The following is a 26,648-nucleotide window of genomic DNA, read 5'->3' as shown; positions in this document are numbered from 1 at the left end:
ATCAAGCTGATTAAAAATTACAATATAACTCAACAGTGAAAGATCACTTTCAGTTGAGTTAGTCATGGCAAAGCTTCATCCAGGAGTTAGAATGTGTGTTCAGTCTTAAAGGATAGATGTGAATAGGTGGGGAATAGCATGAAAGCTGATTTGGGGTTGGGGTTGAGAGGGGAGCATTGATCGCAGAGGTGGGATTAAATATCAAGGTATATTTAAAGAACTTGGATAAATGGGCTTGACGGGAGTGAAAGGTTTGTATTGGTAAATAGTAAGAGATAAAGCAAAGTCTTTTAGTAGAGCACAAGGTTTGGGCTGTACCGTAAGAGTAATATGTTCCTATAACCCTAAATTCATATATAATTTAAGATTTCTTATGTAAAGGGGTTATCACAATGTACAGTTTGCAATTGTGTCATGATTTTGATTAAGTCTTTATTTACACCCCTAAATATGTTCTATAGATTTTGAGGCCAGAGTCTTTACCCCTACTCAGGTTAAAATGATGTTTTGTTTTTCAGTTACTTACACGCCAAGTCAATCATCCACAGAGACCTCAAGAGTAATAGTATCCTTCCTGAAATTTGTCTGCGAAGTTTGAAAACATCCTGACTTTTTCTTCTGCATTTTGTCTTCACATTATGTAAAAACAGTTTTCATGCTAAGTTCAATATAATGTAAAGGGAATTAATGAGCGGGTTTGCATGAGAGCATAGTAAAGCAGGGTACTACAACATGCTTTTGGTTTCTGAACATTGGAGCATTACCAAAAATTCTGCCAAATCTTTCTAATAGTAGGACTCTTAGGATTGTGTGCTTACATTCCGTCAGCACCAACTCGTTTCTTTCAGTGCTCTGATGCTGCTCTGCGGTAGTTGAGATGTACCTGAAGGTTCTTACTTACAATGAGGTGAGAAAACCATAATGTTTCTTCTTCTTCCATAAACCCAGATCAAGACCCTGTCTGCCAACTGACTTCATTCCAGTGAAGAACCTTTGTAGCTTTCCCAGCAGTGCCAAAAGCATATCTGGGTCTATGCTACTAAAATCTAGTGGGAAAGTTTCAGGGTTTCCCATAATTGTAGGTAGGAAAGCATCTCACCTCATCCTACCACATTTCTAGCCCTAAAAATCTTAAAAGCAGGTCACATAGGCCAAATAGAACCATATTTTTTAAAAATGTATTCATTAACTTTAGAAGGAAATATGAAGTACTGTACTTTTTAAAGGAGTATCAGTTTTACCCAAAAAAAGAAAATCGTATTACAGAATTCCAGAAATTAGATCACTTACCTAAAATTTTTATAATGCTTGCTTTGCTAGGAAAATGAGATCTATTGTTTTCCTTTACTTACTACCCCTCAGATATTTTTCTTCATGAAGACCTCACAGTAAAAATAGGTGATTTTGGTCTAGCCACAGTGAAATCTCGATGGAGTGGGTCCCATCAGTTTGAACAGTTGTCTGGATCCATCTTGTGGATGGTAAGAATTGAGGCTATTTCTCCATTAATTAAATTTTTGGACCCTGAGATGCTGCTCAGTTACCAGAAGATCTTTGAAGGTTTCAACTGTAGTATTTTCATAATTCCCAGTATTCACAAAAATCAATGTTGATCTTATTTTTTATGTAAATATATTTTAATTTTTTCTTTATCTTTAAAAAGAGTATTATGAAACCAACTCATTATATCTCAAACAAGAAAATATGTATTTTATAATCACTGTTTAAATTTTATCCAGAATTGTCTCCTTAAAATATTTTATGTTCAAAATAGTCTATGTACCGTTTCCAAAATAAAAAAACAAGTGTGCAATTTCAGCAGGTATGATCTGCAGCAATTATTAAGGTTTTTACTAAGAGAACTACTCCTTTTAAGAGAGAGGTGGTTTCACAATCTTATTTAAGCCTCAATTGGAAAGTTACTTCCTTTAGACTAGAAAGAACCTGTAATTATGGGGCAGCTGGGAGAGGAAAGACCCAAAAAAAAAAAAAAAAAAAATTAGCACTGTCAGCCATGTACTGCCCTGCATAGCTCTTTCTTTTTCTTTATTCCTGTTTCTGCTGTGTGGAAAAGAAGGGAATGAAGATGTCTGTGCAGTTACTTTCAGCAGGCTGTGAAAAGGGCAGGTATAGGAATCACCCTCTAAGACAGCAGTTCTCAAAAGGGGCCCTAAGACCCTTTTGGAGGTCCCCAAGGTGATCTCTGTGTGAGACCAGATGTTTCTTCATATTCTTCAACTAGAATGACGTATTACAACAGATGGAACGCAGAAGCAAATACGTGACCAGAACTGGCTGCTGTTAAACCAGTCAAAGAGAATTGCAGTAGTATTGTTCTCTCTGAACTTTTTTTAGTTTTGAAAACATACTTTTCATTAAAAATGGGTGATGTGTGTTAACATCTAAAGGCTGTTGTTTTATTATTTATGAAATTACTAAATATTTTAACAGTTTCCCACTTAAGTTTAAATGTGTTAAATACCCATAGATATCATCCACATAAAAGTTCCTTAGGGTCCTCAGTAATTTTCAAGACTAAAAGAGTTCTGAGACCAAAAAGTTTGAGAACTGCTGTGCTAGGTTAAATATAGAATGTCCCCCAAAGTTGAAACTTTAAATGATTGAATCTGGAAACAGGGAAGCTGCAAGGGCTCTTGAAGCCATGTTTGCATAAATTCCCTGAATCTGTAGCCGTCTCCAAGAGGGGAATTGCAAGATAGACATCTGAACTAGTCAAGTAAAACATAGGGTTAAATTCAGCTATGATTTCTTATAATAATAAATGGAGTGTAATGCCCAGTGCTTATCACATTATGTGCCCTCCTTAATGCCTATCACCCAGCTTGATGAATCATTGAACAGTATATCAAAAACCAACGATGTTCTATACCTTGGCTAATTGAGTTTAAATTTAAAACAAACTTAACTGGAGTGAAGGCAAGTAACAAGGTGGAAGGGGTACATTGGACTTAGAGTTAGGAGATCTGTACTCTAGTGCTATGTTTGACTCTCAACCTGTGCATTTTTTAACCTCCTCCACGTCTCTCCATCTTTAATGTTGGTTAGACTAGTGGATTTCTAATGCCTTTTTTGTTTCTAAGATTCAGTAATTAGAACTAGCTAGATTTGTTTCTTTAATAAGTTTTAATTGTTTTAGTAAATCATTTTATAAACAAGAGGCTAATTAATCGTTGTAGTCTGGATCTCATGCACCTTTAAGGCACACATCTTGTTAAAAGATGGCAGTGTATCACAGGAAGGGCCAGACTGGCAAAGTTTAAGTACTGAAATTGTAAAATCTAAAATTAAGAAGAAACAATTGATACATGTTTTAAAGTGTGTTTAACTAGTGTGGGAGAGAGGTTCGGTTAAGTCTCCAGATTTGTCCTTTTTCAAAAACCTTAGTTTATATAGTTAGCAGATTATTATACATAAAGTTGTGTATTTTCTTCTGATTTCTATTTTGTGGATACCTAGGTCAATTGGTTCATCCTTTATTCAAGCAAGCTGAGCTTTAATACAAGAGATTAACCGGTAGTACACTTAACTGTTGGGTTGTACACTCAACTTTTGAGTTGATACTGCCTTCAAAACCAAATATGGAGCATCCGTAGACTAGTAAAGAGCAGTTTGGTCAGAACTAAGGTTATGTAATTATCTGAATTCTTCTCAACCTTTTTTATTTACCTTAGAGGGGAAAGAAATCTTTATGAAAATTTTGACAAATTAAATCACTAAATTAATTGAGGATCAGTCATGCATTTCTTATAAATAGATGACATGCAACTTTTCATCAAGCCATCTACCAACAACAGTAGAGGTAAAACTAAATTTTAAAAAGCCGTTTAATTCTTTTTATTTATTAAATTTCATTTATTACTCTGTTCCTCTCAAAACTGTTCTGGCTTTTAAAATTATGCCTGTATCATAACCAGCCTCTCAGTATTCTAACTTGTTCATCACATCACAGTTGTATGTGGCTTATTTTGTACCTTATTACTAAAAGCAGTCAGCAATAAAATGTTTGACAAAAGTAGACAGTCTTCTCCTTCACCCCCCCGTTCTTCATCAGGATCTCCCACGCATCTTCTGTCAGTGGTTCTCAACCTCAGTTGGACATTAAAATCATCTGGGAGCTATAAAAATAAGCAGTGCTTGGATCCCAACAACAGATGTAATGTTGTCATGTTATTGGGCTGGAATGTAGTCTGGACACTGAGAGGTTAAAGAGCACGCAGGTGATTGTGATTTGCAGGTGAGGCTGAGCACCATTGCCTGCCTCGTGAGATAGTCTGACCAGTGACCAGGAATCTTGTCCCATGTCCGCTAGCCATTTATGCAGTTAATTCAAGCTTAAGTATCAGGGCTTTCACAGAGCTTTTACTTACACTCTGCAGTTTCTCTAGTGAAACAGTTCTTCCAAATGGAACAGTACGGAAGATGCAAGGTGAAAGAACTCTTTTAAGTTTATATTTAGCCAACCATTTAATAAGAAATTAAGCAGTAGAGTACAGTGAGTAAAATGTGCAAAAAATGTAGCAAATATGGTTTGATCTTTATCCTTGCCCAAGAAGCAAGAGGCCAGGATCTTTATACCAACTTCTAAATCGACATCCTGTCTCTCGCTTTTGTTAATAAAGCGTTCGTGTTGATAATGCTTTTGGAACGAGGAAAGAGGTTTGAGTTTGTCAGTCTTGAAGGTGCCCTGAGACGAGAACCATTGTACCAATGGGAAAACTTAAATTCTGAGGCCAGCAGTGTAGTGGTAGTGCTACTCCCAAACCCATTAGGACCACAGTTCGGTATTTCTTTACTGAATCAGGAATGGGAAACAGGAACTGATTCTTGACAGGGCTAGTCCTGGGACAGATTCAGATAGCAATTTTTGTGCAGTATTTTGCACAGTATTTTGTGACAGTGTTTTGTGCAGAAGGAGGATGGCCGATAAAATTATAAAGTCTTAGTAATTCATATGGAATCTCAGGTAATACTGCCTCTTGCACAGGTCACTGAGCATCTTTTTTCTTAATCATTTTTATTTCTTTGCCCATTAATAAGAGAATGGGCTGCATATTAGATGAATTATCTAATGACAAAAGCATTGTTCTGGGAATTGCAATAATTTGCTTTTCAGTCTTTTTAGTTGAAGAATAAACAAGAATATTTTTCTTCTTGTGTTCTAACAGGCACCAGAAGTGATCCGAATGCAAGATAAAAACCCATATAGCTTTCAGTCAGATGTCTATGCATTTGGGATTGTTCTATATGAATTGATGACCGGACAGTTACCTTATTCAAACATCAACAACAGGGACCAGGTAAACATTTATGGTCTCTTGGGGTTTATTTTACTGTTTGTATAAAGACTGTACTTTGTTTTAGAAGTGTTGAATCCTGAGTGGACATGAAGGATGGTTATCTTGATCTTTGTTGCATTCGTGGAAACCTTTGGTGGACTGTTGGCAGTGACAGCATGTAAGGCCTTCCTTGACATGTCAGTGCCAAGTGTGGTCACAGAGTGCAGCTCCTGATGTTCTGACTAGAAACTAGATCTGCCACCATGGAGATCGCTCACATCTCTTGACCACACAAACCAGAAGGAAGGGCTCTGCTGCGGTGGCGTCTGGGCTTTGTGCCTTCTGTTGGTCGTGCTGAGCAGGCACTCGGCTGTGCACTTCTTTGTAGCCAGTTCTTTTGAAATTAGTGAGGTTTCTCCTTTTTTGAAAGACTAATGTATCATGCTTTCATTTTTCTATAATGAGGATTCTAATAGGAGGGAATTATTTTTACTTCTTTCTTCCTAAGTTCCTGTTCTCTGTCCTTCCCCAGAGTCCTGAACAGAACCTCATACAGCTCTTTGCCTTTTCCATCCCAGCCACATTTGATTCACCAGGACTTTAACACTGACCAAGAAAAAGGAATTGTCTTTACTGATGTTTTTACATTGTACACGTTAGGATTTAAAAAGTGTGTGCGTGTGTGTGTGTGTGTGTGTAGAGAGATTGAAGCAATTCCACTGTTAATATATTAGAAAACAATGATTGACGATATAAACTGTGGTTAAATAATATTTATATTTTATGCTGTGGGTTGCGTCAGAGTTACGTGGGTAATTTGTTTAAAAATAGAGATACTGGGGTGCCTGGGTGGATCAGTCTGTTAAACATCTGACCGTTGATTTCGGCTCAGGTCATGATCTCAGGATCACGAGATGGAGCCCCACACAGGGCTCCACACTGAGCATGGAATCTGCTTGGGATTCTCTCTCTCCCTTTCCATTTGTCCCCCCGCAACCCACGCCACCATCTTTCCCCTTCCAAGGGCTTGCTCACGTGCATGTGCGCTCTCCCTCTCTCTCTCTTTCTCTCCCTCTTTCAGAAAAAAAAATAAAAATGGAGATCCTGGAGCAGATTCTAATTCTATGGAGTAGGATCAGAGTACTTAACATTTTTAATAAGTTTCCCAGGTGATTTTGATATATACCAAAGTTGAGAATCACCAATTCAAAAAAAAATTTTTTTTAAGTGAATTTTTAAAAATATTTTAGTTATTTGACAGAGAGCAAGCACAAGCAAGGGGAGCAGTAGGGTGAGGGAGAAGGAGAAGCAGGCTCCTCACTGAGCAGGGAGCCCAGTGTGGGGCTTGATCCCAGGACCCTGGGATTATGACCTGGGCCGAAGGCAGACACTTAACCAGCTGAGCCGCCCAGGCACCCCAAAAGTGTGAATGTTTTATGTGTTTTGTCATAACCTCCTAATCTAATGAAATGATGGTTTTTAATGTATAAATGTGTTACTTCATTTAAGTAGTGTATGTATTTTGGTCATCAGCTCAACTCTCTTATCTTTTTGACAATAGCTCTTAGTATCTTCCTTAACGAAGAACTTCAATTATCGTGTAGTTTCAGAGAAGTAATCTCAGTTGTCACGTACTTTGTGTGTATTTACTGAATCACCATATAGCCTCTTACCCAGAGGGTCCTGATTTTATAGTTCAAGAATTTTTTAATTTTTTTTTAAAGATTTTATTTATTTATTTGACAGAGAGAGAAAGCAAGAGAGGGAACACAAGCAGGGGGAGTGGGAGAGGGAGAAGCAGGCTTCCCATTGAGCAGGGAGCCCAATGTGGGGCTTGATGCCAGGACTCTGGGATTATGACCTGAACCAAAAGCGGACGCTTAACGACTGAGCCACCCAGGCGCCTCTCAAGAATTTTTTTTAAAAATGACTATGTTCCGGGGCACCTGGGTGGCTCAGTTGGTTAAGCATCTGACTTTGGCTCAGGTTATGATCCCAGGGTCCTGGAATCAAGCCCAGCATTCTCCTAGCTCAGAGGGGAGCTTGCTTCTCCCCCTCCTCCCAGCTCTCTGTCACTATCTCTGTCTCTTTCTCTCAAATAAATGAATAAAATCTTAAAAAAAATAATAAACAAACAATAACTATGTTTCTACCCAAGTCAGCACAAAGCTAATTGTTTAGTTTCTGTTTGGTCTTTCTAACCACTACATAACTTTAGAATGTTATATACTACTTTATAATGTGGAATCCTACTTTTGAGTGTTAAAAAAATCTGTGACCTGGTTCCTAATTACCTGGTATTTTAAACCTACATGAAACTTAGATTCAAGATAGACCAAACTGCTACTAGCTAAGGAACATAATGGAAACCTTGCACCTATTGGACTTGTGACATCCTAGGTAACTGAGATGATTGATTTGATGACGGCAGTCTGAATAGCAAGGTTGTTTCTTTTTTTTTTTTTTTTAATTTATTATTATTATTTTTTTAAGATTATATTTATTTATTTGACAGGCAGAGATTACAAGTAGGGAGAGAGCCTTGCAGAGAGAGAGGGGGAAGCAGGCTCCCTGCTGAACAGAGAGCCCGATGCGGGGCTCAATCCCAGGACCCTGGGATCATGACCTGAGCCGAAGGCAGAGGCTTTAACCCACTGAGCCACCCAGGCGCCCCAGCAAGGTTGTTTCTAATTTGCAAGTTTCCTGTGCTCTGCCTTTTATAGTCTTATTAACTCGACCATATAACATCATACCCTGTGCCATGTTTACTTTTCTTTTGCATATTACTTCTTTTTTTTTTTTTTTTTAAGATTTATTTATTTATTTTTAGAGAGAGCAAGAGCGTGAATAGGAAAGGAAGGGCAGAGGGGGAGGAAGAGAGAGACTCAAGCAGACTCCCTGCTCACCACAGAGCCTGATTCGGGGCTCAGTCCCACGACCCTGAGATCGTGCCCTGAGCCAAAATGAAGTTGGACACTTAACTGACTGATCCACCCAGGCACCCTGCATATTACTTTTCTATAGGAATCTAGGGAATTCTAGTTTAGTTTTAGTTGATTTATTATAGAGACTACAAATAAAATTTTATGAATTTAAGATCTGGATGAAATCCAGTGAATACGTTTGTTTTAATGAAATAAAATTATATTATGGAAACAGATATTATTATTTCCAAAATGTGGATAAAAGCATCCTAGAGTTCTATGCTCATCCGCATCTTGGCATTTTAAGTGCTTTGTCTTCCATGGGAATATGATAAATGATGTGGCAAGAGCTTACTCTCCATGAGAAAAGTGAGTGAGTGTCCAACAGAAGGGTAAGGCCTTTACTAGTTAATTCTTTCTGGTAATACAGGTAGAGCCTTCTGGAATTTGCCAGTCTGAAGCCACGTTGGGTGTTTGATGAAGAAAAAAGAGGTAGAAGAATGATACACTCTTCCCATCACCTCCAGTCTACTTCATTTCTTCTTAGTCTGCTTTCCTCAAATGGCGCTTTCCATGGGCCTTCCTCTTGGGAATCAGTACCTCTTCAGTGAAGTAATCCCAAGCTTTGCTTCATCTATTCCCCTTGATTTGATTCTTCTCTTTCTTTTACTATGATCTCTGTGGCTCTCAGATTGGACTTCTTTGTGAAAATTTAGGAATATTCTTTTTCATAGGGGATAGGACAACTGTGTCTTTACTTTGCAATGTAGGAGCCATTCCTGTACACGCTCCCCCCACCATAGTCTGAGATGGCAGCTTTTCCCAGCAAATTTAAAGCAGGACTCTGATTAAGCAGCCCAATATAAAGAATGACTTTGGGGACTACTCATGACCTGCATGACCTGGTCACTTTACCTCTTCTGGTGTCTTTTTTTTTTTTTTTTTTTTTTTTTTAAATAAAAATAAGAAATTCAACTAAAGAATTCCTTATCATTATAAAAATCAGATTCTTTCCTAAAGTACGTCTCCTAGCTCCTCAGGGGATGGCCATCCCTATGTTACTTTGCAGAATAGCATTGATTTTTGTTTTCCTTAATCTAGTGCTGAAGTCTGAGAAACTGCTGTCATTTTTTCCCCTCTTGATCCTTCTGTTTCACTCTCTGATCACACTAATCACACTCTTCAGTGCAGCTTCTCTAAGTTGGGATTAGTGATGCACTCATTTGAGCTAGGTGTATTGACACTCTGTCCTCTTTCTTTTCTTGGAGCAGAAGTGCTCTGTCATCTTAGAAAAAAATAACAGATAACTTCTGTCTTATTTTAAGTATATTTCAGTTACTGTTACTGTATAATAAACCACCCAAAATGTAGTGGCTGTAGCAAATTATGAATCTGCAGATTGGGCTGCCGTCAGTAAGGAAGGTTTATTTCTGTGTCACGTGGTATCGCCTAGGGTACATTTGTCGGGTGTTAAAGGATCCACTTCCAAAATGACTCATTCACACATCCTACAAGGTGTCGTGCTAGCTGTCCACGGGAAGCTCAGTCAGGGCCAAGGGCTGGGGGCCTCAATTCTTCCCCACCTGGGCCTTTCTGTCGGGGGTACTTTGTAGAAAGCATGGACTTGGTACAGCCTGGTTGCTAGGTTCTTTTTTTTTTTATTATTTCCCCCCCTGGTGGCTGGGTTCTAAGCATAAGACCTCAGGAAACAAGAGATAGGAAATGATAAGTGTCTTATCAACACACAAGTTATTTTAATAAAAAATTTTCAGGGGCGCCTGGGTGACTCAGGCATTAATCATCTGCCTTCGGCTCAGGTCATAATCCCAGGGTCCTGGGATCCAGCCCCATATCGGGCTCCCTGCTCACTGGGAGGCTTGCTTCTCCCTCTCCCACTTGTGTACCCCCTGCTTGTGTTCCCTCTCTTGTTGTCTCTCTCTTTCAAATAAATAAATAAAATCTTTAAAAAAATTAAAAAAAAAAAACTTTTCAAAACTACTGTATAGGAAGCACTGTGGGATACAGAGGGATACAAAGATGAATAAAGCACAGGCCGTGCTGTTAGTTGTTAGTCTGCTGAGGCGGCGCAGGGGGATGAGCAGACGCTGCTCCAGTCACACAGAGGAGGGCATGAAGGGGCGGAGATGCCGGGAGGGCTGAGTGTGGTTTGAGAAGGAAGGTAATCAGTCCCAGAATTTCAACTGGAACTACTGATTTTATTGTGTCTGTGACACTTAAATCTTCTGTACCCGAATTATCCAGGTACAGAATTATTCCCTTCAAGTTTAAATAATTGCAAAGAATGTGATTTCCTTTGTATTATATTAACATTTCAAAATAAAGCCATTATATCCTTTTCAGTGTATCCAGTGAAATCTAAAAGCCATTCTGACTTGATACCTACTATCACTTGCTTAAAAAATAGATTCATTAATTTTTGGAAGTTTTTCTCTTTGAAGAAACATTTTTAACATTTTTTTTATGCTTTCAAGGCTTTTTCTTACTGGCCATTCAAGTCACATCTTTGCAACAAAAATATGTATTTACATTTAGAATTTGAAAAAATCTTTTCCTGTAACTTTAATCTTTGAATATTAATTTTTAAAATTCTGAATTATACTGCTGTTAATAATTATTAGCATATAACTGATGAAGGTGTAAGTGTTGGTATATAGAAACATAGAAGGAAAATTTTTCTGGAAATGTGTGTCTTAACGAACAGGGCTTTTCTTTTCAGTTCATTCATACATTTGTGGATAAGTAGGCTTTTGCTAAATGAGGTAGGACTTAGCATCAATTCCTTTCTTTGTTTTATTTTTTTTTTTTTTAAGATTTTATTTATTTATTTGTCAGAGAGAGAGAAGGAGAGAGAGCGAGCAAGAACAGGCAGACAGAATGGCAGGCAGAGGCAGAGGGAGAAGCAGGCTCCCCGCCGAGCAAGGACCCCGATGTGGGACTCGATCCCAGGCTGCCGGGATCATGACCTGAGCCGAAGGCAGCCGCCCAACCAACCGAGCCACCCAGGCGTCCCTTTGTTTTATTTTTAAAGAAGTATGCACTAAGAACTCTTGTTAAAGTAGATACAAAGATGGAAAATTCAGGTGTTTGTTGTACTCATCTGCACAGATCAGTGATCCCCTAGACCACCCTCGGATTCAGCCTTCAGTAAGTCTCAGAACGCCCTCCAAGTTGCCCTCCAGGTTGCTAGTACTTAGAGTTACTGTTCATTACAGCAGCCAAGGGAAGAGGCACAAGGGAAGAATCCAGGCGAGTTCCACATGTGGAGGTCCTAGTTGTCTTCTCCCAGTGCAGCTGTGGATAGCACTGAATTCTCCTGGCGGCTGTGTGTGACAACATGCAAGTGTTGCCAGAGTCACCGCCAGGGGCGGGCGGAGTGAGTGTGGCCGACCACCTCTGCGGCTGACCTTCATTTTAGCTGATACTGCTTGACTCAGCATCCCTTCTATAAATCCGTTCGATAGCACAGACTGTCTGGTACAGCCCAAGGCCCCCAGGTAAACAGAAGGACTGTTATCAGGCAGGACCTGCCAGAGGCTTAGGGATTACCTCCCACGAGACAAAGGCAGAGGCCTCTCTCTGGGCAAGATTTAATTCATGTATCACTCCGTTAATTTGAACTAATTTCTGTAATGTACCAAAAATTACATAGTAATTTATCAATAAATTTTACAGTTAGCCGAAAGCACAGAACTGGAAACCAGCTGTCTTGCAAAGGAATTTGTCACCCGTTCATTAGAGCCTAGTTAAATACCAATATGTGACAGTGTCCCGTTGGCACCCCAGCAGTTTTACACCTTGGAACAGTGTGTATTATTGTTAAATTTCATGTGGGTGAGAAGGTGAGCCCTTTATAAGGTAGGAGAAGGGCAGTTCTGACAGGGGCAATGGGAAAGGAGGATAAGCTTTACACCTCCGCTTTAGTGGGGCTCGGGCAAGTCAGCATATAGCTCAACAACAGTTACTATGGCACCAAACAGGAAATAATATAAAGTTAGGTTATCAGACTTGAATGTTCCTAAAGCTTATAACCTCTGCCCCGTCTGTAACAGGGGATCTCTTACTGGCTATCTCCGCCCAGCCTCTGGTCCGTGCATGTTGGACCTGTTCCCTCTAAGATCAAAATCCCTCTCTCTTTACAGAAGAGTCCCAAGACTCCTAAAGTCTGTCTCTCTCCATTCTCAGAAGAGCCAAAAATTAAGAAAATTAAGAAGTCATGAAAAGTGTACCTCTCTGCACCCAGAGAAGACAAGCCTTTTTACTTTATGAAACAGAAAATTTAATTCCCAAGTGGTTTACTTTCTTTTTTTCAGAGGAGGCTCTGTTTCTCAGACCTATATAACTAAATGCCCCATTTCTTCCATTCCCTGAACAAATGAATTTTTAAAATGCAGATGCTGAGCGCCTGGGTGGCTCAGTTGGTTAAAGCCTCTGCCTTTGGCTCGGGTCATGATCCGGGGGTCCTGGGATCAAGCCCCACATCGGGCTCTCTGCTCAGTGGGAAGCCTGCTTCCTCCTCTCTCTCCCTCTCTCTCTGCCTGCCTCTCTGCCTACTTGTGATCTCTGTCAAATAAAATCTTCAAAAATAAAATGCAGATGCCAAAACAACTGCTAAAAGGTTAACTTTTTTGGTTCCTGCTACATATATATAAAGGGCTTAGTGTGATGCCCAGCAAGTACTCAATAAATTACTTTTTAAGTAGAAAAAGAGGTACAATCCAATGTGTCTCATGATTACCCTGGCAATGGAAAATGGATTGTGTAAGGAGAGACTGGAAGCCTGGGGAGCAATTAGGAGACCTTTACAATACTCCACAGGTCCAGAAGATTTCAGTGTACAGCCCATTAAGTATTGGTTCCCCACGATGTGATACATAGGAATCAGAATACTAGCATTGTGTTTCTTAACTTTTTGTTGATATACAGTGTACATGCAGAAAAATAACCACGAATGCACACAGCTTGCTGAATTATCAATGTTTGTGTGTTTTTCAGCTTATCAATAAGGTTGTATGATTTGGTTTTTTTCTCTTCCCAGATAATTTTTATGGTTGGACGAGGATATCTTTCTCCAGATCTCAGTAAGGTACGGAGTAACTGTCCAAAAGCCATGAAGAGATTGATGGCAGAGTGCCTAAAAAAGAAAAGAGATGAGAGGCCACTCTTTCCCCAAGTAAGAAGCAGCTTTATGTGTTACTTACGAGGACAGACTAATACTCAGATGCAGATTTTTAAATAGTTTCTAGAGGACACAGTTTGTACTTTGTGGATTTGGATTCCACGTGATGATGTGCAGGCAGCAGATAAGTAATCACAGAAAGATAATTATATAAAGGTTGAATGGTAGGATATCTAAAAACTCAGAACAAAATATTCAGAAAGACTTTACTTTTGTCTAGCCGTTCTCAAACATTTTGGTCTCATGCCCTTTTACACACTTAGAAGTTATTGAAGGCCCCCAAAGAGCTTTTGTTTCATATAAGTAATAATTGCCATTTTAGAAATTAAAACTGTTTTTAAAATACTTATAAGTTTATTTAAACATAATAAAATCATTACATGTTAACTTTTTTTTTTAAAAGAACAGTATTTTCCCGGACAATAGAATTAGTGAAAAGAATGGCATTGTTTTACCTTTTTTGCAAATCTCTGCAAAAAGAAGACATCTGGATTCTCTGCATTCATTATGTTGCAGTGCAATATTTTACATCATTTAGCCTCTGAAAACTCCACTTAACACTTGTAAAATAATGACCATAAAAAAGGCAAGTAATACCTTAGTGTTACTATGAAAATAGTTTTTCCACAGACTACACTTTGAGAACTGCGGCCTTAATTCTTCCTAGTGGTAAAACAAACAAATTCCAAGCATCCCTTTAATACCAGGTCTTTTGGAGGAGCCAAAAAGATCTTTATATTTTCTATAAAAAGAAAGGGCACCTGTTGGTACTGTCTACCTTTCTCTCATTCTTGGAAAATTACTATTGCTTTTTATCTTTTCATGGTATAAGGCCAAAGCCCTTAAGTTAACAATCTTTCATAAGCCTCAGGAACTAAAACTAAATACCTGAACAAGCTTAGAAGGTTTGAATTCTATAGATACTATAATAGAAATTCAATTTTTTATGATGCTCATGAAGTTGTGGATAACTCTACATAAATGGATCTTGATAAATCAGTACAGCTTGCAGGTGGGAAGAGCTGCCTCTAGTAATTACTCAGCTACCATAATTACTGAGTTGGTCTTTTGTGGACCTTATTAATGCCTTTGAATACCCACTCCGAGCTGGCTCTTTTAGACAGAAGTCACTGCTACAGAAATGAGTGAATCTTTTATTCCTGTCTGAAGAATTAAAGATAGAATTTATAATTTTAACAAGTCTCTCATAGGCTTTCTCAGGGTGGGTAGATACATGTTTTACATATTGGAATTCTAAGTTACTACTACTTTGAGGAAGAGTAGTTTTTTTTAACCCAGAAAACCACTGGCTTAAGACTATCGAAGTAAAAGGACAGGTATTGTTGGCCAATATCAGCAGGACCCTGTACCACATTCTCTTCTTTATAGTCCAGGTACTAGAGTTTCCTGTTTAACCTACGTGATGTACATTAATAACGCAAGTTATATCCAAAAGCCCACTCTTTTTTTTTTTTTTTAAGATTTTATTTTTTTAAATAATCTCTACACCCAACGTGGGGCTCAGACTTACAACCCTGAGATAAGAGTTGCATACTCTACTGACTGAGCCAGCCAGATGCCCCTATAGGCCCACTTTTTATGTGGTATTAAAGGGGTTAAAATGTTCATATTTCTAAATGTATGTAACATTTTATTCTTTGCATGGTGTCAGAAAATGAAATGCGTATCTGAATTTTTGAGATTATTGAAGGCTACTCCTTTTAAGTATTATTTTTAATTTTTCATTATAGGATCTCTTTTCACACTGTATATACATTTCACATGCCAAACACAAATTTCAGATGGCTAAAGATTTATATGTAAAAAACTAAACTGAAAAATAGGAAGTCATTTTTACAACCTTGAGGTAAGAAAGGCTTTCCTAATAAGCAGAGATAAAATCTAGAAGTAATAAAGGAAAAGATAGTGTGACTACATTAAAAGTTTTTAAACTTCTATATAATAAAAATAATATTGTAAGGTAAACACGAAAAATAATTGCAGCATGTATAACAAAATATAAATACTGATATTATCCAAAGGCCTCCTACAAATCAATAAGTAAAAAATAATAATAAATAGAAAATGAGCAAAGGAATGAACTGGTGATTCACAAGGAAATATAAATGCTGAATAAATTTAGGTTGTTTAAAGTTCTGTGACAGTCCATAAAATGCATAGTAACAGTGAAATACATTTTGATTTTTTTCTCTCAGATTGGCAGTATCCAGCATTGGGAACAGTGTTGGGAAGTAAGGAAGAGCCCTCCTTATAAATTTTTTAACAGTGTTGTTGGGAATGTAAATTAGTTTGGCCTTTTGAAAGGACTTGGTAGAATTCCTAAACTTGAAATTTATATACTTTTTGCTCTGGCAATTCCACTCCTAAAAATGTATGCTATAGAACCTGATTCCACAAGTGCTCAGATATATATCTATATATATATATTAAAAAAAGACTTACCATAATAGGAAAAATTAAAGACATAAAGGTCAGGATAGCTGTCTAGATGGCATGGATGTTAGTGAGGGGAAATAAAAGCAACGCAGAAAAATATGTGTAGTATAATACCACTTTAAATGGTGATGAGGGTGGGGATGGGCTCTGTTTTCATATGTGCATGTTTATGCATAGGAAAGGTCCAGAAGAAAGTATAGACTCTTTAACAGTGGTTACCCCTGGAAGGTAGGACTTAAACTTTTTCTGTATTATTTGAATTTTTATTGTGTGTTATGCTTGTAATTTAAAATGTTTTGTAACATTGCTTCTTTGCCTTATACTAATCATACAGATTACAGTTTAACTGTTTAAAAAGTTTTCATAGCTCAGAAAAATAATAATAGTAATGGCTGCTAAAGTTGTATTGAGTACTTAATATATGCCCGGCATTGTGCCAAGCCTTTTACATGTATGTCTCATGATTGTGAATGTCCATTATCATACTGTTTGCCTTCAAGAGTCATAACCCATTTCTCTGTGCCTTAAACTATGCGGAGTTTCTATGTTTTGTGTACTGGTGTCTATTTGTAGTTTGCCTGTCTTCTCCACTCTTGGATTGTCACCTGTCACTTCTCACTCCTGTGTCACTAGCAGCCTGGGTCATGGGGGTCCTACTTTTAATTATGTATGTGGAAGACATTTCCCATTACTAAGTTTCTTAAAGAATGAGTTGCTCTGATGATTCTGTTGTGAAGTCATTAGTGCTTTACTGATAGACACTCCGTCTTCTTCCCCAAAAGCACTGTGGTCTGTGAGAGGCATTTCACTGGTTTAAATTTTTTTTACTATTTACTGTTCCAAGGCTGGCAAATGATCTCAAATGTAAACAAAAGCTAACTATAGGTTATTTTCTCCATTCATTTTACAGAGATTAAAGCTCTAAGAGTTTGATCATTTACTTTTCTTTGTAAGGAAAAATACCAGTTATTCAGTATTTTTTTAGACATTTAAGATAATACCAAAGTGTAAGATTTCAGGTGCTTTCTTATAAAGTATGATGAGAATTTTAAAGATTAATACCACCTAGATTTTCATTCTACTTTCTTTTTCTCTTTTTTTTTTTTTTTTTCTTTTTTTCAGATTCTCGCCTCTATTGAGCTGCTGGCCCGCTCATTGCCAAAAATTCACCGCAGTGCATCAGAACCCTCCTTGAATCGGGCTGGCTTCCAAACAGAGGATTTTAGTCTATATGCTTGTGCTTCTCCAAAAACACCCATCCAGGCAGGGGGATATGGTGCGTTTCCTGTCCACTGAAAGAAATTAAATGAGTGTGCCAGTAGAGGGGAGTAGGGACCGAGGAAATGAAAATATGTTTGCTTATATATTTGCTAAATTGAATAAGATCTTTTTTTTTAAAAGATGAACCAAAGAATGTGTAGGTTTTTAAAAACTAGATACAATTATTTCCCAATCTAAAATGTAAACTTAGCATTGGATTTTCAACATCCGTGCTTGTTATAAAATGCACGGACCTTGCTAAACATGTGCGGTCCCTCTTGCAGGGGGCTTACGTCCTGTTCCAGATTTGCTTACTGGCTTATTCTCATTTTTAAGCTTCATTTAAACTTTTCTCATGCATCTTTTGTTATTAGCTATCACATGTCCATCAGGGACTCCCAAGAGCAGCACATCCCTGTGCATGGACTTGCAGGTGGAAGGTGACAGTAGATTAGCCTGTGTTAGGCAAGGCAAGCCAAACAGATCTAATTGAAAAAGTCACTTGGGTTGAATAAGTCACTTTTATTCTAAATATTTTTTTTGTAACTTTTTATTATAATGTGGAATATATGGATGTCCTTTATTCCCTCAAAGCAATAGGCTGACTTTCTTTTTATAAGCTGTGGGTGCAGGTAACCAAGGTTACTGGTTACCTGAGGAGTGTCATGTTTGACATGAGTGATATGGTTGAACTTGAGTTTTTTAGTGGGCAAATGTTAAAAATCGAAGTTCCTTGTAAATAATACTTACCCATATATCAAGGATGTCTTACACACAAAGAAGTTGAATTTCTTCCAAATGAATTATTTCCTCCTCCCCTACAAAAGCTTCACAGAATTCTGTGAGAAGTTTTGGCTTTGTTTGTTTAGATATCTTTAGCTGCCAAACAACCAGGTAATGGACTTCTTAAAAATTATTATTACATTAAATTATACTTACCTCTCATGATGCCTCTTTTAACAATCATGTTATCCATGTGTCATAAAATTTCTGTGCTCCTTCTGTTCTTATTAGGAGTGAAGGCTAATTGTCTTTTCTTTTTTTTTTTTTTTTCTGGTTTTGTTTGTGTAGCCCACAGTATGAAATATTTGGTAGTGCTTTCTAATACTTAAATTTTCTTGTGTAGAAGATGATTGTACTGTGGCAGTCAGTGTATTCTTACTGTGAGCCAGAATCTTACTGGGAATCAGAAATGAAAGAAGCAGTATCAGTGTCATCTCATCAAAGAAATGACCATCTCCACTTCAAAGTTGGTAGCAAAAGTCCAGCCTCTTAGATACATTTTCACTCAGTTTGGAACTCAAAGTGGATGAAGGACCTCAATGTGAGAAAGGAACTGTGGTGATTTTTAAATACAACTGACAGTTTGGGGTTTTTCAGGCACACAGACATCTGTGTAAATACCATCCTTAGAGCCAATAAAGAAGAAAATCGGGAAGACCTTAATGATAATTTAGTTTTTAAGTGCCACAGGTAAATTTCTAAAATACTTTATTAATTGGAATGGATGAGATTTCATCCAGGAAAACTTCTCAGTAGGAAGCATGGCATACCTTTCGCCCCTCATTTGAGTAGTTTGAAGTAAGTAATGCCATTCATGTTCTTCAAAATTGATTCGCGCCTTTCAATTAGGCAAGAGTAATGGAAAAGAACCCCTCTTGTGTTTTCAAAAATAAGAATGGGAAAGGCATGAAAGAATGGAACATATTGGAAAACATTAAAGTGCTGGATTTCTAAATCCTCTAGTGATATTAAAGATAGGATTATTAGTATTACTAAGTAGGGTTTTATTTATCACGAACTGAATAGCAAGCGTGTAGCTAACAGAGTTCTTACATTGGTCTGTGGAATGCCAAAAGGTTTGGGCATTTTAAGGCACAAGAGTCAAAGGATCTTTTCCTTGATATAGCTCTTCTATAGTTCCCCAGTGTACTCGTTTCACTCAGATTGTCCTTTCTGTGCTTACTCCTCTTTTTCGCACCCCCCCACAGCTCCCCACACTGACCACCGGCCAGCCCCCCACTATCTGCATTTGACTCCTTTCCTTCTCCTTTGCCAGAGGGCATTGCTGAGCTCTTAGAACTGCTCAGAAAGTTATTTATGCCATCTCACGTGTTCCAGTGTGCCTCCAGAGGATCACCTAGTAGTTTTCTGGCCAAACTGGGCCCACTGGAAGTGTTGGTGAAAGAACATGAACAGTCTGGCAGGGCGAGATGTTTAGGTAGCGCAGATGCGGAGAAGTAGGGAACATTAGAAGACGTATGGTAGTCTCCCTTTCTGTTGTTTTTTTATAATGCATTTTAGATATATTCTTCAAATAAAGAAAAACATTTTCTAACCGCATGTAGAGTTAACCTAACTAGATAATTGAAACAGAAGGACGTTCATTCTCTTGTGACTGACCGCTTTTACTCCTAAAACGTCAGCCCCCAGATATTTTTATTAAAGTTGATTTCCTTTTTCAGCAGGAACCCTTTTTGCAAAATTTGTTTTACATTTTAGAATTTTTACTGGTCAGTGATGAAGACTACGATTTTTCTTCTTGATTTTAAGTAGTTCGGAATCACAGCATTTAATCAAATGCTTTAGGTTTTTTATTTTCAGATATTAAATATTGTACTAGTCATTGACATACTAAAACATTAGTTAAATTTTCCTCTTTAAATAGTGACCATTTAACACAGCAGCTTAAATGGCTGTCCCAAGTGAGTCCCTCAATTTAAGGAAATGGGCTGCCTTTTTTTTAATAATATGAAATGGGTACTTCATGACTAAAACATTTTGTCAGTTACAGTCTTATTAGATTGAGAATTATTAAGCATTTCTAGAGCACTTTTTTTTTTAAAAAAGATTTTATTTATTTGACAGACAGAGATCACAAGTAGGCAGAGAAGCAGGCAGAGAGAGAGAGAAGAGGAAGCAGGCTCCCCGCTGAGGGGAGCCCCGATGTGGGGCTCTATCCCAGGACCCTGGGATCATGACCTGAGCCGAAGGCAGAGGCTTTAACCTACTGAGCCACCCAGGTGCCCCTCTAGAGCACTTTTTAAATTTTACTCAATATTTCATCTCTCCTATGGTAATTTCTCTTAAGAATTTAACAAATCCAGTGTGTCTGTGCCAGAATGTTTATCATACTTTTGAGACTTCCTGAAAGGACACCACAAAGAAAGAATGAGACTTACTCTGGTTTCAGATGACTGCCCCCCACATCTAAAATGGTGGTTGATTTCTGTGCAAATCAATTTTTCATAGCATATTTTATCTTTAAGAGGTATATAGCAAATTATATGTATTAACAGCCACTGAAATACGTTCAATCTGGGAATAAAAGATAATTATGTAGTATCTTAAAACTAGCTAATAAAATCCTTAGCTTTCAAATAAACAGATCTTGATATTTGAGGTATCTAAAATCACAGGCCCTTCCCACATGTCCTCTACCTTAATCTTAAATAAAGTCAATTGAAAAATAGAACTTAGGTTATTCTCAACGAGTCAAGTAAAAAAAAAAGTTTCATTTTGTCCTTTGATTTTTCAGGCAGTAATTAAATTAGTAACACCGAGATTTCCGAAGTCACACAGGGTTCTGGATGTTCCACCTCAAATAAAATTGGGTAGGAGGCGGCGTGATAATAGATAATTTTCAGACATGCAAGAAGGAATATGCTTTTTTCCCCAAAAGCAGATCCATTACCTGTTATCCCCATCTTTACTTAAATTTCTCCATGATTTCAGGGACATATATAGAAAGAGTTTAATTTTATTGATCTGTAAACTTTTGAGTTCTTTTTGTCTTTTTTTGTTCCTGGACCTTCAGTCTGTTTAGGAAGAACTGCTTTCCTTTAGAAGCGGTAGACAGTGGCAGGGCGGTCTTCAGGGTTGGCTTTATTGGTGTCTGATTTGGGGTTTCTTGGTAAGAGTTTATACTCTGGGAGGTTGTTTTGTGATTTTTTTTTTTTTAAGGCTAACATTTAAGTTTGTAGAGTAGAACACTACAACAAAGTGAGGAGTGTCTAATTATCATAACTAGTGGAAAAACATCTGAAGATTTTTTAAAGTTATTTTTTCGTGTGGTATATAAGATTTAACATAGAATTTTATCACTTTTGATATTCTCAGTTAATAGATTATTAAGATTTTGATATTCTCACTTAACAGAATAGCCATTTTTTTTAATTAAAGATTTTTTTTTTTTTTTTTTTTGACAGACAGAGATTACAAGTAGGCAGAGAGGCAGGCAGAGGGAGAGAGAGGAGAAAGCAGGCTCCCTGCTGAGCAGAGAGCCCGATGCGGGGCTCGATCCCAGGACTCTGGGATCATGACCTGAGCCAAAGGCAGAGGCTTTAACCCACTGAGCCACCCAGGCGCCCCCAGAATAGCCATTTTTTAAAATAAAGATTTCTCAGTAAATCCTATTTTCACATTGGCTTCCTTTAATGAGATTTAGATATTCAGTGATTGCTAATTAGAATGTTGAAAATCGCTCTAAAGAAATGTATTAAAATAGTGGAAAAAATAACAACCTTCAAACCATAAGCAAAGGTAGTATAAATGTTTATAGATTTCTAGAGTCTTTGTTAACATAATAGCCCTCTGTGGTTTTGTGCTTCATGTTTGGCTCTCCGAGGTCTTAGTAATGTGGCTTTTTTCCATCAATGCCATACTCCCTTCACAGTCTTTTTAATTTTTAAATATAAGAATAATTCTTTTACCCTTCTTTGATCTTTTGACTCACAATACCATGGTTACTTGCTTAGTAGACGGAATGCTTTAGATAGAAAGAGATAGTATCACTATCTGCAGTCCAGTTAGTAGTAATATCCGGAATGGGAAAACAAATGGGTAATTACTGAAAATTATTTAGGGGTGTATTCATTGTTGAGGACCCCCCACCCCTGAACTTGCATTTTAACAGTGTCATTTTCTAGCTGTGAGATATCAGGCAAATTACCTCACCATTCTAAACCCCCAGCTTGCTCCTCCATAAATTAAGAGAAGTAATAGTACCTGCCTTACGGTTACTATGAGGCTTAGATGCCAACATATATAAAGCACTCAGGCACCTGGCATGTAGCAGGCATTCAGATAGTCACTAATATAATCAGCCTGCGATCTGAGGGTTCAGTCAGCCTGTCATTAGCAATCTGTTGTTTGTTGGGACACACCAGTGTCCCCTAGTAGTCAGTTGGACTCCACTGGCAGAGAATGGACAGGTCACTCCTAGATGAAAGAGTCTGTTCGTGTCAGTGACTGGACCCACATCACAGGTTCTCATTACGGAAAATGAATGTTAAGGCCAACTACATTCTGATAGTTGTCGGTTACCAACCAACCCCCAGAAATCAGCTAGAGTGCATGTAAGGGGAGGAACCAGCCTATAGTCACAAGTAGAAGATGTGAACAAAATGCTGGGTGAAACATAATAGCACAAAGCCCTCAAATTCAGGAAAGTCCAATGACACATACCCCCATGTAATTGTTTGGTGGTTTGAAAGGGGAAATGAACTAGAAAATGGATAGTCTAGATTTTCTTTCCTTCAATCAAATGTGTGATGTGGACAAATCATTTGACCTCTTAATTTTATCTTCTGCAAATAGGGGATAATTCCTGCTTCTTCCTTTCTATTAGTGGCATTAAATAATGGAAATGAGTTGATAACTGGGAGTAGAGTATTCAAATCAACCTTACTATTTTACAATCTGTTTTTGAGAAATTTTGTTCATTGGAATGGTTTTCAGCATAGCATGTAAAATCCAACTGGGAAATTACCTACAGACTCGATATTTAATTGATAGAACTGAAGCATATTCTACATATTATAAATTATGTATTTCAGCCATTTTTGCTTTTAAATTAGTGATGGTGTCACTAGATTTGTAATAATAGCGAGTCACCTTTCAGTGAGATTTCAGTGAGGCTTGTCTAGGTCTCTAGGTTATTTGAGATAACTTTTTTAAAATTAGCTCTTGTCCTCCCCCTACAGGAGAATTTGCAGCCTTCAAGTAGCCACACCATCATGGCAACATCTACTCTTATTTCTTAAGTCTTGTGTTCGTACAATTTGTTAACATCAAAACACAGTTCTGTTCCTCAAATCTTTTTTTAAAGATACAGAATTTTCAATGCATAAGCTGGTGTGGAACAGAATGGAATTTCCCATCCACCAAAAGAGGGAAGAATGTTTTAGGAACCAGAATTCTCTGCTGCCAGTGTTTCTTCTTCAACACAAATACCACGTGCATACAAGTCTGCCCACTCCCAGGAAGGAAGAGGAGAGAGCCTGAGTTCTGACCTTTTGATGGTCAGGCATGATGGAAAGAAACTGCTGCTACAGCTTGGGAGATTGGCTGTGGAGAGCCTGCCAGTCAGCTCTGGCCTTCTAACCGCCAGATCAGTGTGCGGCTGGTCACCTGACGGGGCGGCTGCAATCGCCAAGCATCGTTCTCTTTCCTGTTCTGGGATTTTGTCGCGGAGCTCTTTTCCCTAGTCACCACCGGTTCATTTCTGAGGGATGGAACAAAAATGCAGCATGGCCTTTCTGTGTGGTGCATGTCCAGTCTTTGACCAATTTCTATCAAGTGAAGCTCTTTTATTTAAATGGAGCATGAGGCAAGGAGGAGATATGATTTGGTGTAGAGGAAAAGGGAATGCTGCATCTTTTTCCTGACCTACTGGGTTTCTGGCCTTTGTTTCCTTGCTCACTGAGGGTGTCTGCCTAACCAAGCAGGCTGGAAAGTGCTGGCACACATTGCCTTCCTTTCTCACTGGGTCCAGCAATGAAGACAAGTGTTGGGGATTTTTTTTTTCCTCCACAATGTAGCAAGTTCTCAGGAAAATACAGTTGATATCTTCCTCCTAAGCTCTTCCAGTCTTCAAGTACATACGTGGCTACTTTGTCCAGGGCACAAAATGCCATGGCAGTATCTGATTCAGAGCCTACAAAACTGCTTGATAACAGTTTTGAATGTGTGAGACATTTATGTAATTTAAATGTAAGGTACAAGTCTTAATTTCTGAGTTTTCTTCTATTATATTTTTATTAAAAAGAAAATAATTTTCAGATTTAATTGAATTGGAATAAAAGAATACTTCCCACCAGAATTATATATCCTGGAAAATTGTATTTTTGTTATATAAACAACTTTTAAAGAAAGATCATTATCCTTTTCTCTACCTAAATATGGGGAGTCTTAGCATAATGACAGATATTTATAATTTTAAAATTAATGGTACTTGCTGGATCCACACTAACATCTTTGCTAATGTCTCATGTTTTCCTCCAACTTCCTCTACACTACATCCTCCATCCTCTTTCCAGTCTTTTATCTAGAATATGCAACCTAAAATAAAAATGGTGGTGTCTCCATTCATTCTCCTTCTTCCTTTTTTCCCAAGCCTGGTCTTCAAAAGGTTGGGTAATTTGGCAGCTGAGTTCCCCAGGTAGAGAATAGAGCAATTTTAGGTGTATTGGGACTGAGGGATGGCGTGTGAAGCCTAACATCAGTTGTTTGTATAGAGAGAGTTGCTGTGGTATTAGAAACATCATTCTTTATCTTTGCATAAGTTGAAGATAGAAAACCCAGTCGTAGCTTCCTTTGGCCTTTACTAAAGGGTGGCATAAATTGCAGTAGTAACAAAGTGACTCTGGACGTATTAATGACAAATACCTCCCTTGTCGTGAGGCTTAGCATCTCTTGCCAGGATTTAGGAATGTAAATCAAATCAAATGTACTTAGCCCAACCAAGCTATGTAGCCAAGACTGTAAAGAAATTAGGGCCCATAAAATAAATCAGGGAATTAGAAGCTGTTATTTAAAGATTTCAAATTGTAATTGATCCCACCGTCTGTCAGCCTCTTACGCTCCTTGCCATTCCATGCTTTTTGCTAAAATAACTGTATTCAGAGGAAGGCCTACTGAAAATTCCAAAGCCCTGGGAAAGGTTGTCCTCGTAAAATGGAAAATACCCTGAAGTTAATGAGTTTGAAAACCAGTGTGTTCTGAAGTCCCGTGTGAGCAGAGCAGCGTCTTACAAAATTCAGAAATTGCGAAGATTCATGCTGATTGAAGAGCATCTTGTGTGCTTAATGCTGCTTCTCTTTTAAAAGCATCATTTTTCTTTTTAAATACATCCCCAGACATGCTTTTCAACTGGCTTTTGTGTTCCCCTCAAGATCAGAGAGAGCTCGGTCTGAGCAGGAGGCAGATCCTGCAGAGTAGGTGGCGCCTGCCGTTGGGCTGGCGGCTTGGCTGCAGGACGACCTCTGGGGCCGCCTGGGGCGGGGTGGAGGGGGCAGGAGACCGCATGGGTGCCAGTGATGGAGGAGGCTTAGCGCCAGAAGGGCCACACACTGTCCCCTTCCAGCCTCTTTAGGTTGCTGTCTCACTTGAAAAGGGGGAACAGACTTGGTCTCAAATGAAGCTGTGCCCAGTCAGAAGCCAGGCTCAGGGTCTTCTTGGGAGATTTGTATAGAGCCCTTAAAAAAGAAAAATAAAAATTTTGCATTCCTCATCCCTTTTTTCCATTAAATAGTTTTCTCTCTAGTTTACAGTGACATGATCAAGGGGTTTCCTCTTACTTTTTGATGCTTAGACTACAGATAAACTTGAGCTCCTAGAAGGTACAAGGAAGAAGTCCTTATTTGTGCAAAGCACTTTATGAATAATTTGTACAGATAGTGTGCGGCTGCTTCACGGACGATCCTGTAAGGGTGGAGTTTCCTGTCTTTTCCCTCAAGTGGCTGCGGTGCCTTCTATAGCGCATTTTCTTTTGGGTATGAAGAGGTGAAGCCTTCTGAGAAATTGGGGAGCAGACGCAAAAGATGGTCTCAAATTATGTAGTATTCCCAGTGGGCTTTTCTGTCATCAAACTAGAGCTTACGGTCTAGTACTTTTGCCACTGAAATAACATGGACCAAAAAGTAGTTTATAGAAGAGATTGTGAATAGAAAATCCAGTGTGCTCATTTGTACTTCTATGCACCTTAAAAGAAGATTCTGTCTAGCTGTCAAATTCTGGTTCCTGAACATCCAGTCCCCGCTTGCACTTAACAATCTTGGAGGATATACTGGGGCAGCCTAAAAGATAAAATGCCATATAACATACATGTTATATGTTATATGTGTGTTGGTATTGGGAGAGAAAGAGCATTACACAGTTATAAAGAGGCAATCAGGACTTCAGCACTGTCCACCGGAAACTCTGTAAATACTTCCCAGATTCTCCTCCGGTGTGATCCTCGCTCTCTCGGCACCCGGTGTTCTCTCTCAGCAGCCAGTGCGGGAGCTGCTGCCCCCACTCCCAGGACCTCACCTACCCCTCCTGCGCACTCGCTCCCCAGCCTTGTGCCAACCCCATCTGGCTTTAGTTGGAAGCACATTGCAGGGTTCAGGTGACCTCTTCAAAATACTACCTCCTCAGAATGAGGAAATGAATAGTTATTTATTTCAAAATATGAAAAGTCGGGAGCACTAGGACATGAAGATGATTTAAGAGGTTAACTTTGATGTGTGC

General features: G+C 38.4%; 1 protein-coding gene across 6 annotated transcripts in view; it reads left to right on the top strand.

The window, feature by feature from the left end:
- The window catches only part of BRAF (B-Raf proto-oncogene, serine/threonine kinase), a 178,676-nt gene extending 155,378 nt beyond the window's left edge, over positions 1–23,298 (top strand). For 4 of the 6 annotated variants that reach the window (XM_047694465.1, XM_047694467.1, XM_047694468.1 and 1 more), the window contains 7 exons: positions 519–565; positions 1,363–1,481; positions 5,187–5,318; positions 13,278–13,412; positions 16,053–16,103; positions 16,998–17,151; positions 23,120–23,298. In XM_047694465.1, the coding sequence (XP_047550421.1) occupies positions 519–565; positions 1,363–1,481; positions 5,187–5,318; positions 13,278–13,412; positions 16,053–16,103; positions 16,998–17,151; positions 23,120–23,142 (661 nt within the window). In that variant the 3' untranslated portion in view covers positions 23,143–23,298. The remainder of the gene's footprint in view (positions 1–518; positions 566–1,362; positions 1,482–5,186; positions 5,319–13,277; positions 13,413–16,052; positions 16,104–16,997; positions 17,152–23,119) is intronic. The other 2 variants (XM_047694466.1, XM_047694470.1) reach the window with 1 other exon arrangement.
- The last annotated feature ends 3,350 nt before the right edge of the window (positions 23,299–26,648 follow it).

This window comes from Lutra lutra, chromosome 11 (genome assembly GCF_902655055.1).
Source record: "Lutra lutra chromosome 11, mLutLut1.2, whole genome shotgun sequence".
Lineage (NCBI taxonomy): Eukaryota > Metazoa > Chordata > Mammalia > Carnivora > Mustelidae > Lutra > Lutra lutra.
Note: the sequence above shows the minus strand (reverse complement) of the source record. Positions and strands in the feature narration are given on the sequence as shown.